Raw genomic sequence first — 17,820 nt, forward strand, 5'->3', positions numbered from 1 at the left:
AAATTATAACTCATTCTAAAGCCTTGTTCTTAGTCTTTCACACCCAACCTGGAAAACACTGCCAATTCTATTTGTTATTGTGTACCACGCTCCTGGTCCTTATTCTGAATTTGTATCTGAATTCTCAGAGTTTTTATCAAGTTTAGTCCTTAAAACAGATAAAGTAATTATTGTAGGTGATTTAAATATTCATATGGACGTTGAAAATGATAGTACTGCATTTATTAGATTCAATTGGCTTTTGTCAGAGTGTACATGAAGTCACTCACTGTTTTAACCAAACCCTCGACCTTGTTCTGGTATATGGCATTGAAATTGAACATTTAATAGTCTTTCCAAAGAGTCCTTCATTATCGGAACATTATTTAATAAATTTTGAACTGCTATTACTGGACTACATGCCATTAGGCAAAAACTTTTACTCTAGATGTTTGTCTGATATTGCTTTGGCTAGATTCAAGGAAGCGATCCCATCTGCATTTAATTCAATGTTATGTCTTAATTTAACAGAGGATTCATCTGCAAATCGCAGCCCCTTCCAAATTGACAATCTTGTTGATACTGCTGCAGGCTCACTGTAAACGACACTCAATTCTGTCACTCCTCTAAAAAAGAACATAATAAAACAAAGAAGGTTAGCTCCATGGTATAACCCCAAACCTGCAAATTAAAGCAAACATCACGAAAACTTGAAAGGAAATGGCGTTCTAACAACCTGGAAGAATCTCGTTTAGTCTGGCAAGATAGACTTAAAACATATAGGAAAGCCCTCCATAATGCCGGAGCAGCTTACTACTCATCATTAATAGAGGAAAACAATAACAATCCCAGGTTTCTTTTCAGCACTGTAGCCAGGCTGACTTTTTGACTGCTTTGCTCCTATCGACCTTCTTCAACTAACTTCAACGATTAATTCTTCTAAGCCATCAACCTGTCTCTTAGACCCCATTCCAAATAGGCTGCATAAAGACGTTTCACCCTTAGTTAGCACTTCTTTACTGGATATGATCAATCTGTCTTTATTGACAAGCTATGTGCCACAATCCTTTAAAGTAGCTGTAATTAAACCGCTTCTTAAAAAGCCAATTCTTGATCCAGGGGTTTTAGCCAATTATAGACCTATATCTAACCATCCCTTTCTCTCAAGATCCTTGAGAAAGCAGTCGCCAATCAGTTGTGTGACTTTCTAAATAGCAATAGTTTATTTGAGGATTTTCAGTCAGGATTTAGAGTGCATCATAGCACAGAGACAGTACTGGTGAAAATTACAAATGACCTTTTAATTGCATCAGCAATGGACTTATCTCTGTACTTGTCTTGTTAGCTCTTAGTCCTTTGACACCATTGACCATCACATCCTATTACAGAGACTGGAACATGTAATTGGCATTAAAGGAGCTGCACTAAGCTGGTTTAAATCCTATCTGTTAGATCATTCTCAGTTTGTACATGTTAACGGTGAGTCCTCCGTGCACGCCAAAGTTAGTCATGGAGTTCCACAAGGTTCTGTGCTTGGACCGATTCTATTCACCTTATATATGCTTCCTCTAGGCAATATTATTAGGAAACACTCCATAAACTTTCATTGTTATGCAGATGAAACCGAATTATATCTACGGATCAAGCCAGATGAAACAAAGATAGCTAAACTTCAAGCATGCCTTAAAATGTGGATGACCTGCAGATTTCTGACAAAACTGAAGTTACTGTACTTGGTCCCAAACACCTCCGTGAAACATTATATAAAGATATAGTTGCTCTAGATGGCATTGGCATGGCCTCCAGCACCCCCGTAAGGAATCTCAGAGTTATCTTTGTTCAGGATTCATCCTTTAACTCTCACATGAAACAAACTTCAAGGACTGCCTTTTTCACCTCGTAACATTGCAAAAATCCGGCAATTCTGTCTCAAAATGATGCCGAAAAACTAGCGCATGCATTTGTTACTTCTAGGTTGGACTATTGCAATTCCTTATTATCAGGCTGCCCGAATAAGTCCCTTAAGACTCTCCAGTTGATTCAGAATGCTGCAGGCAGGTGTACTGATAAGAACCAGGAAAAGAGATCATATTTCTCCAATATTAGCTTCTCTGCACTAGCTCCCTGTAAAATCCAGAATAGAATTTAAAATCCTTCTCCTCACCTACAAAGCTCTTAATGGTCTGGCACCAATATATCATAAATACTGTATCTCATAATACCTTATTACCTGACTAGAACACTGTGCTCCCAGAATGCAGGATTACTTGTGGTTCCTAGAGTCTCCAAAAGTAGAATGGGAGCCAGAGCCTTCAGTTATCAAGCTCCTCTCCTGTGTCCCAGTTTGGGTTCAGGAGGCAGACACTATCTCCATATTAAGAGTAGGCTAAAGACTTTCCTCTATGATAGTTAGTGCTGGCTCACCTGAGCCAACTATACTCCCTTAGTTATGCAGCTATAGGCCTAGACTGCTGGGAGACTTCCCATGATGCACCTCTTTCCTATCCTCTCTCCTTCTCTCCCTCTCCATCTGTATGCATTTTTATCCCATTGCTGCATGTTACTAACTCAACATCTTCTCTCTCCCATATTTCTGTGCTTTCTCGTTTCTCTCCTCTCTCCTTCTGTCACTTTCAGCAGGTATTTCTGCCTCCGCAGCTGCAGAGACTGGATCTGTGGTTGTGGGCCACCTGCTGCCCCCGTGTTCCTGCTCGACAACTGCTACTACAGTTGTTGTTATTGGCTCTGTTACTAATACTGACATTATTTTTCCTATAGCTGTCTGTCCTATTATTATTAATTTATTAAAATTAATACTACAATTACATTTCTACTATTTTAAAAATTCTAGGTGGTATTTGCATTGTGCCTACCAATTCATCGACATGAATATTAAAATCACCACAAAGAACAATTCTATCATAATTTAAAACAAGACTGGATACAAATTCAGGCAGTTCCAACAAGAAGGAGCCAGCTGGTTTAGGGGGTGATAAATAATAGCAAATATAACCGGGAGTGTGCCACCGAGTTTAAACATGAGCACTTCAAAGGAAGACAAATAATTGCAAGCTATGATTTTACATTTTATATACTTCCTCTAGACAGGAACAAGGCCACCACCAAGACCACAATCCCTAGGGCGGCTAAAGCAGTCATAATCTCGAGGGCACAATTCAGCAAGCTGACTGTGATCACCAGGACGTTACCAGGATTCTGTTAAAAACCTGAAATCAAAATCAGAAGAGATAAAAACATTTAAAATTATAGCCAACACAGACTGTTGGAAGTTTAAAGCTTTTGATCGGGAACTGATCAAATGTGGCCGAGGTGTGACAAAAGCAGTGAAATCTCTTTTGCATTGCTTTTTTTTTGCATTTTCACAAATAGAATGAAGAAAACAAACAATTTCTGATTCATGTTATGCCACGCCCATTTTTTGCATTTGTAGTGCCCCCTAGTGGTCCATTTGAATGAAACTTTCAGGGTACGTTTCAGGTACATGTGGACATATGCTGTAAGTTTTGTGATTATTTACCCGACAGTTGTTGACTTTGGTCTATTTATGTGCTGAGCCAAGCACCTGTTGAAGTTCATTGGTCAATATCTTGAAAACTAAATAAGATATCAACAAGCTTTATACAACTTTTGATAAGCTTCATCCAATGATGATCCACCAACCATTTGGTAGCATTTGGACCTACAGTTTACAAGGTGATGTCAAAAATGTGTTTTTCAAACAATTCTAAATGGCGTAAAATCTAGTTAGGTGAACTTTAGTGGCCCAAGAGGCTTTTTTGTAGAACACATTGAGCTGGACTTGTGTAAGAAATTTCAAGTCATTAGCCTTTGGGGCTTGAACCCCTAATAAATGTTTTGTTAGGGAGGGCTTTTACATTGAGAAGAACAATCTTAAACAGTCTTAAAGTTGAAGCTGGAGATAGGGTTCTGGAGCAGATCTTTATTAAATTATTGATATTGCTGTATAAGCTGTGTCTGTTTCATTTGAGAGACCTATGCGAAATAACCACAGGAATTTTTAATGTAGTGCTGGAAGGATCCGGGCTCCAAAGACAGCATGAATGTTTTTAGTGGGCAGAGAAGAGAAAGAAAAAGAGGAGAGGAGACAGGTAATATAAATAATCAATTACAATATGACCTCCTTCTGTCAGCTGCTGTGTGTCTGCAGTGTATTTACATATTTAGGATCTTTCATTTTCAGATACATTTTCAACATACATGAATAACCATAATTATAACCATATAACATAAAACACTACTTTGATTTGTGATTAATCCTTTTTGTCTATATACGGTAGTGTTTTTATTTGCTTCTGCTCTGTCCTTCAGCCATATCGTTATTGTATTTATTTGTGTTGCATTAAAATAGCTCTGCATGTTAGAAACGTCATGCTTTGATTAATTTATTCAATTTAATTATTTTCCTTTTATTATTCCAGATAAAATTAGTCATTAATCCAGTCCATTGTTTAAAAGATACTTTCAGACATCCAAGAAAGAGTCTCAGGTATGATGAACTGGACAGCACTGGGCCCTGACAGGATCCACACCTACTGGCTAAAGAAGCTCACTGCGCTCCACGAGCGCCTAGCAGCACAAATGAACCAGCTGCTAAGAGATGGGACACACCCTGAATGGCTTACTGAAGGGCACACAATCCTGATCCTGAAAGATCCTGCAAAGGGTACAGTCCCATCCAACTATCGGCCAATAACCTGTCTCTCCACAACATGGAAGCTCATGTCAGGCATCATCGCGGTAAGATAAGTGGACACATGGATCAATACATGAGCAAAGCACAGAAGAGCATTGGCAAAGGAACCAGATGGGTCAAACACCAACTCCTGGTTGACAGAACAGTCACCCAAGACTGCAGAACCTGACACACCAACCTGTGCACTGCCTGGATTGATTACAAGAAAGCATATGACTCAATGCCGCACACATGGATCACTGAATGCTTAGAGATGTACAACATCAACAGGACTCTAAGAGACTTCATTGCAAACTCGATGAGGCTGTGGAAAACCACCCTTGAGGCCAATGGCAAGCCACTTGCACAAGTATCCATCAAATGTGGCATATGCCAAGGAGATGCTCTGTCCCCACTGCTGTTCTGCATAGGACTGAACCCCCTCAGCCAAATAATCAACAAGACTGGCTATGGAGACCGACTCAGGAACGGGGCCACCATCAGTCACCTCCTTTACATGGATGACATCAAGCTATACGCTAAGAGCGAGCGGGACATCGACTCACTGATCCACACCACCAGGATCTACAGCTCTGACATTGGGATGTCATTCGGGCTTGAGAAGTGCAGTTGAATGGTGACGAAGAGAGGGAAGGTAGTCCACACAGAAGGGGTCTCACTCCCAGAAGGAACAATAGCAGACATTGACGATGGTACCTTGGAATACCACAAGAAAATGGCAACCTCGAAGAGGCAACAAGGAAAACAGCAACGGCCAAATACCTCCGAGTAAGGCAAGTCCTAAGAAGTCAACTCAGTGGCAAGAACAAGGCCCAGGCAATAAACAGCTACACCCTGCCAGTGATCAGATACCCTGTGGGAATAATAAGGTGGCCAAAGGAAGAGATACAGACCACAAACGTTAAGACACGAAAGCTCCTCACCATGCATGGAGGGTTCCATCCCAAATCCAGCACCCTGAGACTGTACTAGTGAGTGTGAGAGCCACTATCCAGGATGATGACAAATGAAGAGGTGCTAGAGGAGGGACCATCATGGGAGGACAAACCCCTACATGGGATGTACCACTGGAACATAACTGAAGTGGCTGATATCAAGAAATCCTACCAATGGCTAGAGCGGGCCGGACTGAAGGACAAGACAGAGGCACTCATCATGGCTGCACAGGAGCAGGCCCTGAGCACCAGAGCAATAGAGGCCCAGATCTACCACACCAGACAAGGGGCTGGCTGTGCAAAGAGGCTCCTGAGACAATCCAGCACATAACTGCAGGGTGTAAGATGCTGGCAGGGAAAGCATACATGGAGCGCCATAACCAAGTGGCTGGCATAGTGTACAGGAACATCTGCACGGAGTATGGACTGGAAACCCCGAGGTCAAAGTGGGAAACACCTCCAAAGGTGGTAGAGAATGACCAAGCCAAGATCCTGTGGGACTTCCAGATTCAGACTGACTGAATGGTAATGGCAAACCAACCAGACATCGTGGTGGTGGACAAACAGCAGAGGAAAGCAGTTGTGGTTGACGTGGCAATACCAAGTGATGGCAACATCAGGAAAAGGGAACATGAGAAACTAGAGAAATACCAAGGGCTCAGAGAAGAGCTGGAGAAGGCTTGGAAGGTGAAGGCAACAGTGGTGCCTGTGGTCATCGGAGCACTCGGGGCAATGACCCCCAAACTGGAGGAGTGGCTACAGCAGATCCCTGGAAGAACACCTCGGTCCAGAAAAGTGCAGTACTAGGAACAGCAAAGATACTGCGCAGAACCCTCAAGCTCCCAGGCCTCTGGTAGAGGACCCAAGCTTGAAGGATGAGACCACCCGAGGAGGGTGAAGGACAAAGTTTTATATATATATATGTATATATATATATATATGGTTAAAGCTTTAACCAGCCCTAGGATGAGCTGCTCTCGGTACTCATCCAGGCTCAGAAAACATTGGTGAGATAGCCTACATATGAACTCTTTCTTAAATTGAATGATGAACTGTTGTGGTTTGCTTCTAAACTCGGTAAGCCCTTTTATGCCAAGGACCCATGTTCCCGAAAAGGGCCTGACCCATGTCAAATCCTGTATGGCCATAAAATCAAACTTCATGCCAAGAAACCTCCAAAAACTCCCTGGCTTGTGCTCTGTCCTGAGGCATTTGTTAACTTTGAGCTGAAAAAAACATAATAAACCATTTTGCACTATTATCCTTTGTATACTGGGGGGTCGGAGGATGAATAGCTGTAATCATCAGCATCTGGCAGTGTAACTGGCTTTAGCTGGTGTCCAAGTCAAGAAATATGAGAGGTAATTTTGAGTAACATTATATATGATATGTAATAACAATTCCAGTTAATTTTGTAGCTTAAATGAACATTGACCAATATTGCATGTATAGTAATGCTGTATACACAAATAACCAGATCTTAAAGTGAGGTCCATCACTGAGGGGAAGACAGTGTCTCCATACGCTGTGATTCAGGGCCTCTTATAACACCTGCTGTGAGGACATTGTGAAATGCCTGAGTTGTTGCTTGCTGTGAGCACCTGTGTATTACGGCCTGCAAGGCTTCAAGGTTATATTGACAGTGCATGTTGTTGTGTGAGACATAGGAAGCCATGTTAATTGTTACAGCTGAGCGCTCTGTGTGAAGCCTGAGAATGTTCCTGAACAACATTAACAACGATGAAACACTAAACATCCTACGGACTCTTGGGGGTGGTTAGGGCTCTGTTGTAGTACCAGTAGAGGTACTGATCATGGTGATTATGATGATGATGAAGGTGTCTTACCTTTTAAGAGCTGGTACATTCCAGGCACTATGATGATGGCGATGGCCAGCAACTTGCTGAAGGTGAGGAGGATTTGAATCCTGGCTGTCCACGTCACACTCATACTGTTCAGGTACATAACAGAAGCTACAGGGACAGAGAAAGAGAGAGAGTCATGTAATGTAGTTACATAATATACTATATTGAAAGTCCATATGTCTACAGTGGCTGTTGCTCATTGTGTTTCCAAACATTGGCCATGAAGTTGGCCATATTATATCATTACATTCAGTACATATGGTTGATTTCTGTGCAGTTTTTGAAGTCTAATCCCATTTAGTCTATGGAAAAGTTATCTTAATTTAATATTAGACTATTAGATATTTTTGTAAACACATCAAACTTAGACATGAACCATAGTATATCCAGTGGATGCAAGTGTTGCATCCACTGGATATCCAAGTGTGCAGTTTTATATCAGTCCTCCAGTCATGGTAGCTCAATATCCCCTAGGAATTAGCAGTGGTGGAAGAAGTATTCAGATATTTTACTTAAGTAAAATTAGCAATACCCCAGGGTAGAAATGCTCTGTTACAAGTAAAAGTCTTGCATTCAAAATCAAGTAAGTAAATCAAATTAAGTAAAAGTACAAAAGTATTAGCATCAAAAATACTTAAAGTACAAAAAGTACTCATTATGCAGAATGGCCCATTTCAGAATAATAATATATCACCAGATTGTAATTAGAGATGCATTAATGTGTAAGTATCACCAATGTTGCAGCTGGTAAAGGTGAGGCTAATTTCAATTACTTTATTTACTGCCAGGTAGCTTAATCCATAATCTGAATCTGAATATGCAAAGTAACTAGTAACTAATGTTGTCAAATAAATGTAGGGGAGTAAAAAGTACAATATAGGCTTCCAAAATGTACTGGAGTAGAAGTGTAAAGTAGCATAAAATGGAAATACTCAAGTATACCTCAAGAAATGTACTTAAGTACAGTACTTGAGTAAATGTACTTAGTTACATTCCACCACTGGGAATTAGGTTCCTAAGTAGATAATGTATGTCAAGTGACAACACTTAGTGCCAATGCAGAATGGTGATGTGTAGCAAAAAACAAAGTTAGGACGTGGAGGTCGGGATGATGGATGGACATGGGACTAGACTGGATTTTGTGTCTCATCACAGTTCGACAGTTAATGATCACTTCTTTTTAACTGTAACCATGATCTTTGCCTAAATTTAACCAAGTGCTTTAATTGCCTAACCTTTCCCAAAACTTAACCTACTGTATCTGCCATAACCATGATCTTTCCATAAAGAAAAAATGTATTTTAAGAAACAGTGGCACTGACATCATCAACAAAATGTAATCTTGTATTGATTTCTTGTTTAGTGATAGGGTTGAGCAGTTGAGATCTTTGAGCAAATATAAACATCAAAAACCTAAAGACCTGACCAAATCACAACCAGTAGTTGGCTCTCTTGTGTTGGGTCTGACTTGAACAGCTTGTCTACACTGGCCACTTTGCAAAGGCATCACAGCAGCAGCTGCAGTCCTCCTTCACTGTCTACAATGGACCCGATCAGCTACAGTACTGCTGTGCACTCAGACACATTTAACAGAACTCACAGTCCAATCAGTGTAGTTAAGAAAATGGTATTTAAAATAAAATACACTATAGGTCGCAGTTATGTGCATAAAGTTGCAATGAAACGTGGCCTGTGTAGACAGCTGTACTGATTAAAATAGAAGCATATCTGCTCTGTCAGACATACATAAGACGGACAACTGAAAACCTCTGCTGAAATGGTGTGGACAGGGTGTCTGTGCTGCAGGTGTCAGGTCTGTTCAAAATTTGGACTGCTGGATCCAAGAGGAGCTGAGAAAATGTGACATTGAAGAAAGAAATGGATCCACACACTGGATTAAAGCTCCCAAAACCAGGGGGTGTGTGATTTTATTATGTGCCATGTGTCTTTTTAAAATACCTGTATACGTTAAAATATTTTGTATGTATGATTTTCATGAATTCTGTAACTTTTTTGCTACTTCAGTTTTTCATAATGTGTCTGGAGGGTCGTATTGTTGTTTTGTTGTATTTTTTTATCTCATCACTTGACCATGACGTCAGTAGGATGTAATCAGTTTTGTGAATTATAATTTGCCCTTGTCGTATTGGCCATTTGCCTGATGAAGTTCTGGTAAAGTCAGAACATTGCCTCTTTTAAGCCCCATAACGTTTTGGGAGCTTTAATCCAGTGTGAGAATACTCTCCATATTTTCTTTCATTGAGGTTGTTATCTTGCCCCTGGCCTAAATATGGGACAGAATGTACACATAACTACCTCTCTGCAGCATGTGACACTGACACATTATTTAACTAATTAACACCATTATTTAACTAATTAAAACCTTGTAAATTACTTAGCAAACTTCACTGTAGGCTGTATTATACAGTATATCTTGGCACAGTTGCTGTACTTTCTGTTCATGCTGTGATCTGTGTTTTTCTGTCTCTAACTGCACAGTTTAATTCCTGTTGTCATGTAAGCATACATCTTCTGTCATCCAGGCTACAACAGGTCAAAAAGATAATATCATCCTGACATATTGTCACATCGATGTATTAATTTAATGGTAGTCTAGGTATACGTACTTATACCAATGGCGGTGGCCAGTTTGACAGCCATAGGGGGGATATCACAAGGCATGAAGAGAGGCTCCAGGATGTACTGACCAAAGGCCAGAGAGATGACTGCCAATGCTGCAGGCCTGGAGAACACACACATACACAAAAAGATAGACAAACATATCAGTACTAGCATACTACAAGTTTAGTGCAAACATATAAATTACTACATTAAATGTAATGTTAGAGCCCCAAGTCCCCAGTAGTTCCCCAATATTTCAACATTGAAAGTAATGACTACATGTAAAATCAAAGGAGTGACTCCTAGTGATGGTACACAAAGAATCATCAGCTTAGCGCCAAGCAACATATTTCCCTCAGGAGTTGGTTGAGACCAAAACAGAACTAAAAGGAGAGTGAATATTGGACTTACATTAATCAGGTGGACACAAACACGACTCCAAATGAATGATTAAGTTGCTGTCAGCTGGATTTGTAAATAGACAACTGTTTGCTAACATGTCTGTCAGCATGATTTGCAGTTCTATTGCCCCCTAATGGCCAATAATTGATTAATGCAGCTTTCTGTATTGTTGATGATATAACATTTTACATTTTCAAATTAGTCTAACAAAAAAATCCTAGCTCAATGTCTGCTTTACACAGAGTAATATAGTATATATGGAAAGTACTATATAGAATGGTCAAATATGGACTATAGTATACAATATTTCATATGTGAATACTTGTTATCACATGACCAAAGTTCACTACTTAGGTCATGTCCGCCTAACATAACCCCACTCTGATTGGCCATTTCAGCTCTCATATCTCCATGTAACTTCTGTTGTAGCAGGTATTATGTAGTGTGTGTGTGTGTGTGTGTGTGTGTGTGTGTGTGTGTGTGTGATATCTGATGGGCATCATCCTAAACAAACTGTTCCCAAAATCCCACCCTCATGTGGAGGACAGTGTGCTGCTGTTTGTAGGCTTGGCTTCAATAAGAATCAAATAAGGTTGGCCGGTCCCACAGGCTCATCTTATGGCTCATCAGCATTTCCCTCTTCATTTCCCACAACAGCCACTGAGCTGCTGCAGCCGGGAAAATCTCTCTTTGTCTCCCTCATTCTTGTTTTTATTCTCTGCCTCTGTCTCTGTTCATTTCCCATGGTTTCCATTGAGTCCCGCTAGCCTGAGGCCATCATTAAAATTGGGCAGCTCAGGATAGCCACTAGACTGTTTATACTGCTTTGCCTTGGCTATGTACACAGACAGCGGCACATGGATCATTTTCTCACCTCATTGGTCTAAACTAAACTCAGTATCCCACTTCACAAGGTCACAGCCAGACGGTGCCTTTATTTGCCTGGTGTGGTGGGCTCCTTCATGGAGGACAGCAGCTGTAGTCAACTTGGATTCACAGTGCTTACAATGGGTTTCAATGAAGACCCAGAATAATGGCACAAGAACATGTCGAAAGATATATTGAAATGATAAACCATTCCTGCATCATAATCCACTCCTCTGTTGTTGAACTGTACATTCCTAACAATCTCCAATAAAAAAACTACATGCCCTATTTACGGCAGTGCTTTGGAGCTATGAGGAGGCAAGAGCTTGACACATAAGTAGTGTATTCAGCTCTGGTGTAGAGAAACTGTGTGTTTGGAACAGATTTAGAAATTAATTATGTTCACGTTTCTGTGGACATTTTGACATGTTTCTGTTCTGTCTGTGGGTTGTCATTGGAATCCATCGTAACTGTTGTGAATCCAAACTGAGTACAGCTGCTGTTCTTCCTGAAGCTACAAGCTTTCAGAGCTACACCACATCAGAAAGTGGCACAGTGAAATTCATTTGCACCTCCTCATGAAATAGGTGGTGTTGGAAGCTTGGTGACGTAGTTGCTACGAGCTTGAGCTCAGTTGCCAACTGGACAGTAAGTTAACACACTTAATTCAAAGGAATGAAGGTGTACCATCAGCTCCACAGCATGCCTCTTTTGTGGAGCAAGGTCATGCATGGTATGACACTGTTAATAGAATAGCCTCCTCCATTTTTGACTCTGTTCAGGTCAGCACTGTCAAGATGGTTTGCAATTTGGTAAACAGCACAAATTCTGTGATTCATGTCAGTTTACCAAAGTTGAACCGTATGCGAAAGTCTCAGATTTACTTCACTGTGAGGCATCCACTGTTTGTGGCAAAAGTTGTTACTGTGAATGTATTAGAACAGTTGCCTATTAATGCATGCAGCAGACATAGAGCAACATAATCATTAATTTTGAGTCAGTTTGTGTCCACCTGATGAATGTAAGTCCAATATTCACTCTCCTTTTAGCTCTGCTTTTGGTCTCCACCGAGATAAATATCTGGCTCTTTAGCTGTTAAATGCTCCACTATGTTCACCAGCTGGTCTCTGACTGTGTGTCCATGGTTTGGTGCTTGGCAGGTAGTGTACACTGGATGTATTGGAGCTTTTTTGGTGAAAACAGCTGCCTGCTGCTGCTGGAAACCAGGTTGATGAGAGTGCTGAGCGTGAACCAAAACAGTAAAGTTGTAGGCTGTAAAACTAAAACAATGAACTTAAAAATGTTAAAACGCTCCATAGAACTGAGGGCAAGTAAAGAATTGGGTGATAATTCTGTGTGGAGTCATCACTACAAGGGTACCCTTTCACATGACACACAGTTATTTGACACATTATTAATATAAAAGTGTTGATTACTGCAGCTTTATGTTTAAGGTTCACTAAATTTGAGTTAAGGAAGCAGGCATTACCTTATAGCAATGAGATCAGCCCATAGCCTTATGAAAGCCATTTGAGGTCCAAAGGCTTCCATTATATATGTATAATGTCCACCAGACTTCTTAATACAAGTCCCCAGCTCAGCATAGGACAGGGCTCCTGCAGTGACAGATGTGACAGATTAGCTCTGGCTCTGAAACAAGAAGGTAGGCACGAACAGTCCCAAGGCTGTTAAACATCTATGGAAATGTACAGTCCCTCCCTGGGCCCCATGATCACCTAAATATATCACTGTGGGAGCCTTTCAAGGTCTCAACCCATAATTTTAAGAAAGAAAGATTTAGGTGGACAAATTTTAATTAGAAGTTTAGGGAATACGAATTAAGATAAGCAGGAAAGGGGTTAAGGAAGGGTATTCAAGGATAATGTGCTTGGACCTTTCATTACAGCGCAAAAACTGAGGGATTTAAGGATACTGCAACAATATATGCTACTACACAGATGTGCACAACAATACTTCAGCACTGCCTCCCGCAGCATCGTTGTTTCAACTCTCACTACTAGACAAAGTTGTTTTGAATTAATGAAAGCGCTACATTTATGTACCACACTGGAGTCACAGGGAGGCGGCCAGGGTGGATGAAGGACATACAAAAACTAGGACTGGTGTCTTTATATTCTGGATACTCCCCTTTCCCCTCACCCTACCCCACCAATGAAGCTGCTTGATTGAATTTTAACCCTGAAATCAATTTTGCATGAAGAAACAATCTGCCACTCAACAAGTTGGGGAATAACTGTGTCTTCCTACTTCACAGTGCAGAGAGACTTTATTATTTATTCAGTATAGAAGCATGAGCATGAGCAAGGACATGGCTGTGTATTTCTCTACTTATAGTACATGTATGTAAGTCTGAAAGCCTGTGCTTTCCACACCTTTTTTAATGGATCAGGCATATTTTCCCTTTTTCGTGCCTCTGGTGGATCAGGACTGGATTCAGTTCCCTGATTACAATAGCTGGATTAACCTGTTTGGGAGCCCTGGGGCAAACATTTGCTGTTGGGCCCATGTTGCATCCAAGTTCCCATCAAGTACACTCCCAGGTTTTCTGATTGTCAATTAGTTTGTGGTAATTTTTTTAAAACACAATATAAACTAAAGTAATAAAGGTGTTAGAACTAGCTTTTGACACAGAGCCCCTTTTTACAAGACAGGGTTACAAGATACAAGATTGTAATCATGAAGTAATCAAATTACCAAAAACCAACTGATAGTGAACCTGGGACTTTTGGGGGCCACAGTTGCCCACTTTGCCTGGTTGGTAATCCGGCCTTGCTGATCACCTTTCACATGTGATGCAGAGGCCTTCACTCATGGCCTAAGCAAAGAGATAAATCGGGGAACTGACATGCATTGCCTTTATTACACTATAACCAACACTGACTTGAGAAACTAATATAATTGTTTTGTTTAAAAGTGCAGGGTAATAAAACACCCAAAGACAATCTTTGCACATTGATGGTGTACCGTTTTTCTAAAAATATATAAGGCATATATAAGGCACAGTGATTCACTTTTCTTATGAGGTATTTTGCCAAGTAATTTTTCTTAAGAACAAATAAATCAGCTCTACCAAGCAGGATATAATGTTTTTAACTCATGACTGACTTAATACTAAAGCTGAGAATCTCATCTCACTATATACTTTGCCAACACATTCTTGTTTAAAATATAGAACAAATCTAATAAAAAGGAAAAAATAGCAACTCCCCAGAACGAACTACAATAACTTATTTACAATACCCTTTTATACTAAAAACCAACTAGATCTTTAGAAATACTTAATTTGATATTAGTATGTGTTGCACATAAATTAGACATAAATACTTAACCTTGGTTACTGCTCATAAAAGAACATGTTTGCACTCAAGATGGATCTAAAAAACAAGCTTAATCTTTGCTTATAGTGTCAAAAGAGTTTCTTCTGCATTGGTTGCGCAATTAGTTGTTTTTACAATTAGTTGTTTTTACAAAAATAAATATTTTTCATCATATGTTGCACATAAAACCATGCTTAATCATAGTTTTGTAACAATAAAAGAGCATTTTTTAAAACATATGTTATTCATATAAAGCAAGCATAACCTTGGTTTTTAGTAATAAAAGAGTATTTTTTGCCCATTTTTGCCCATATGTTGCACATAAAAACCATGCTTAACCTCTGCTTCTAGTAATAAAAAGCATTTTAGGTTGCACGTAAAAGCCAAGCACGACCTTCGTTTTGAGGAAAATGAAGAGGAATGAGGAATGTGTTTTTATGCGTAAGTTGCACACAAAACAAACAACCTTAGTTTTTCAAAATAAAACAATGGTGTTTGACAAATTATAGACTATTTTTTTAGCATACGTTGTACAACCAATTATGTTAATAAATGGCACATAAAAAACAAGCTTAACCTATATCTTTAGTAATTATACAGTATTTTGTTATTAGGTTGTCACAGTTCTTTCTGTGTAGTTGCTGGGTAGTTTCCCTATTTATGTCACTTGTTTACATTTAAAGTTTTTTTGGAACGAAGATATTTGGTGTGTCACATTGCTATACTTATGGACTCCTCTTTATTATATTCTTAATTTATTATCAGGAGGTATTTAATCTGTGTATAGACAGTAAACGTATTCTGTAACTTCCATCAGCATCTTTCCCATTAAATAAAGTCGGAAAGACATCTTTTCCATCTACGGATACACCTGTGAACCAACTCACCAAAGAGTGACAGCACACCGCAGGCGATCCACACTATCAGTGACATTCCTACACTGCCTGAGTGCTTCAGGATGCCCTTTGGAGCGATGAAGATCCCAGCTCCGATGATGGTGCCGATGATGATGGAGACCCCTCGGAGCAGGGTCACTTTCTTCCCTAGTCCCACCTTCCTGTCATCTTTGTCCAGCAGTTTCCCACTGGGATCTGACTGAGTCCCATTTTGGGAAACTTTGTGTCCATTTGCTGCGACTCCTCCATCTTTTTGAGTAGATGCAGACCTTCTAGTCATTTTTTTAAACACTGCGCAACACTTACACACACACAGTTTCTCTTTTTTTGGAATGGATTCAAAGTGTATTTCACCTGAGATCTGTCCCTCTGGTCAAGCCTGGACCCACTCACCCTGTGTCACTGGTGCAGGAAAAAGTTACAAAACTGGTAGTAAAACTAAATTCAAGGGAGGAAAGACCTCCTCACACACACTCTCTTGCGCTCTTCTTGTCATTCATGCCCCGCTCACCAATCTCTCACTGTACAGCTCCGTACGCCTGCTCTTCACCTCTCTGTCCTAACCAAACTTTTTTTCTCTTGTTCCTCTTTCTCTGTTACTCTCGTCTGTATTACTGTCTCATCCTGTGTTTGGTTTTCTGTAGTCCCTCCCTCCCTCTGTTTCTGTCAAGCCTTTTATTTATCCCTGGAGTTGTGCCTCCCCTCTAAAACAAGTGATGACTCACTGGAGTGAGGTGTTGTGCTCCTTTGGTGCAAGGTAATCATGACACAGCAAAGAGGGTTGATAACTGTTTTCAAAGTCACTTCGCCTACTTTCGGGTCTCTGCTCCCTTTGCAGTTTCTCTTTTATCTCTTTTCCTGTTTCAAATCAATACCTGGCTCTGTTTGCAACCCACTTTTAGTCCTAGCTCAGATTTGGTGCTTTAACATAACAACAAAAGCTGTATAACTTGTGTCCTGGGATAGTTTCATCCATGGCAACCAGTAGAAACAAGCTGGGATAGGACAGCAGCCACTTTAGAAAGGTTTCTCACAGAGTACTTTGCATTGTGGTGGGGTGTGGTACAATATGTTAAAAGGAACAGAAACTGGGAAAGCGTTGGCAAACCCTCCATGGTTGATTTACTTGGAACAGATCCACTCCAGTCACACACACATATTTACACACACTTATTATCTTATTACACACTTCCTTTTATGTGATAATGTTCAAGTTAATTTGTATAGCAACATTTACAGCAAATGAAGCTCAAAGTGCTTCTCAGGTAATAAAGTATTGAAACACTGAAGAAAAAGAAACAGAAAAAAGTTAAGAAAGAAAGAAAGTCAGAAAGTATTGAGAGACAGACTAACACATTGTTAGTTTTGGTCTTTTGTGGGATTTGTTGAAAACAAGGAAACACCAGCCTTATTCTTTAAAAGTGAGTCACAAATATATAGTTTTAGTTTATAAACAGGCTCAGTAATTTCCTAAAACAGCTGGTCACTGTAGTTTTTAAACAAACAGGTAGAAATAATGCATTTGTTGGGGACTATTTTCAGCGGTGGATTAATCCACATTTGGTGCTCTAGTGAGTATTTGGGGCAGCAGGACAGTGTATGTGGGATTGAGTCAAAATAAACTACAGTGTGTGTTCATGGTAATGAAGGAACATGTCACCCAGTGCAAGAGTGTGGCTCAATGATGTGTTTTTAATCGTCTTTGGACAACAATGGAGCTCTATGGCACAGAGGAAGAAGATATATCAGGCTTTGGATACACACACAATACTTATTAGTAGATACATTCATTATAGTTTTGGCTCCGCAAATGGAATTTGTTTACAAGAAGAAAAATACAGAATATCATCAGACTTCTCCTTCAAATGATTAGTTCAACCAAATCACAGAATTTAAATTTTGTTCTCTTTTACCCGTGTGGATAGTTGCGGTTTTGAGATTCCGCTTGTGAAACCTCCGTCACCACTCCAATACAATGGAAAAGAGAAGCTTTTTTTTTTTTTTTAATGATTACTGTAAGCAATTTGATACAGTCTGGGATGACGCACTCTGGTAAAAACTGCTGATGTAATTTGATGTAATAATGAATGTTAAAGATATTTTGTAAGCTTAACTGGAGTTCGACAGGGTCAGTTGTTTTTATTACACCAGAAAAGGGCTAACAATTTCTTTCAATGTCTG

At 39.9% G+C, this 17,820-nt stretch overlaps 1 protein-coding gene across 1 annotated transcript in view; it reads right to left on the bottom strand.

Annotated features, from left to right (window-relative positions):
• Positions 1-16,329, bottom strand: part of slc7a11 (solute carrier family 7 member 11) — a 40,997-nt gene extending 24,668 nt beyond the window's left edge. The window contains exons 1-4 of the mRNA XM_044205657.1: positions 15,631-16,329; positions 12,895-13,021; positions 10,142-10,257; positions 7,497-7,622 (exon numbers count right to left, since the gene is read on the bottom strand). Of these exons, the coding sequence (XP_044061592.1) occupies positions 7,497-7,622; positions 10,142-10,257; positions 12,895-13,021; positions 15,631-15,919 (658 nt within the window). The 5' untranslated portion in view covers positions 15,920-16,329. The remainder of the gene's footprint in view (positions 1-7,496; positions 7,623-10,141; positions 10,258-12,894; positions 13,022-15,630) is intronic.
• Between the last annotated feature and the right edge of the window lie 1,491 nt (positions 16,330-17,820).

This window comes from Siniperca chuatsi, linkage group LG8, assembly GCF_020085105.1.
Source record: "Siniperca chuatsi isolate FFG_IHB_CAS linkage group LG8, ASM2008510v1, whole genome shotgun sequence".
In the NCBI taxonomy this organism is placed as follows: domain Eukaryota; kingdom Metazoa; phylum Chordata; class Actinopteri; order Centrarchiformes; family Sinipercidae; genus Siniperca; species Siniperca chuatsi.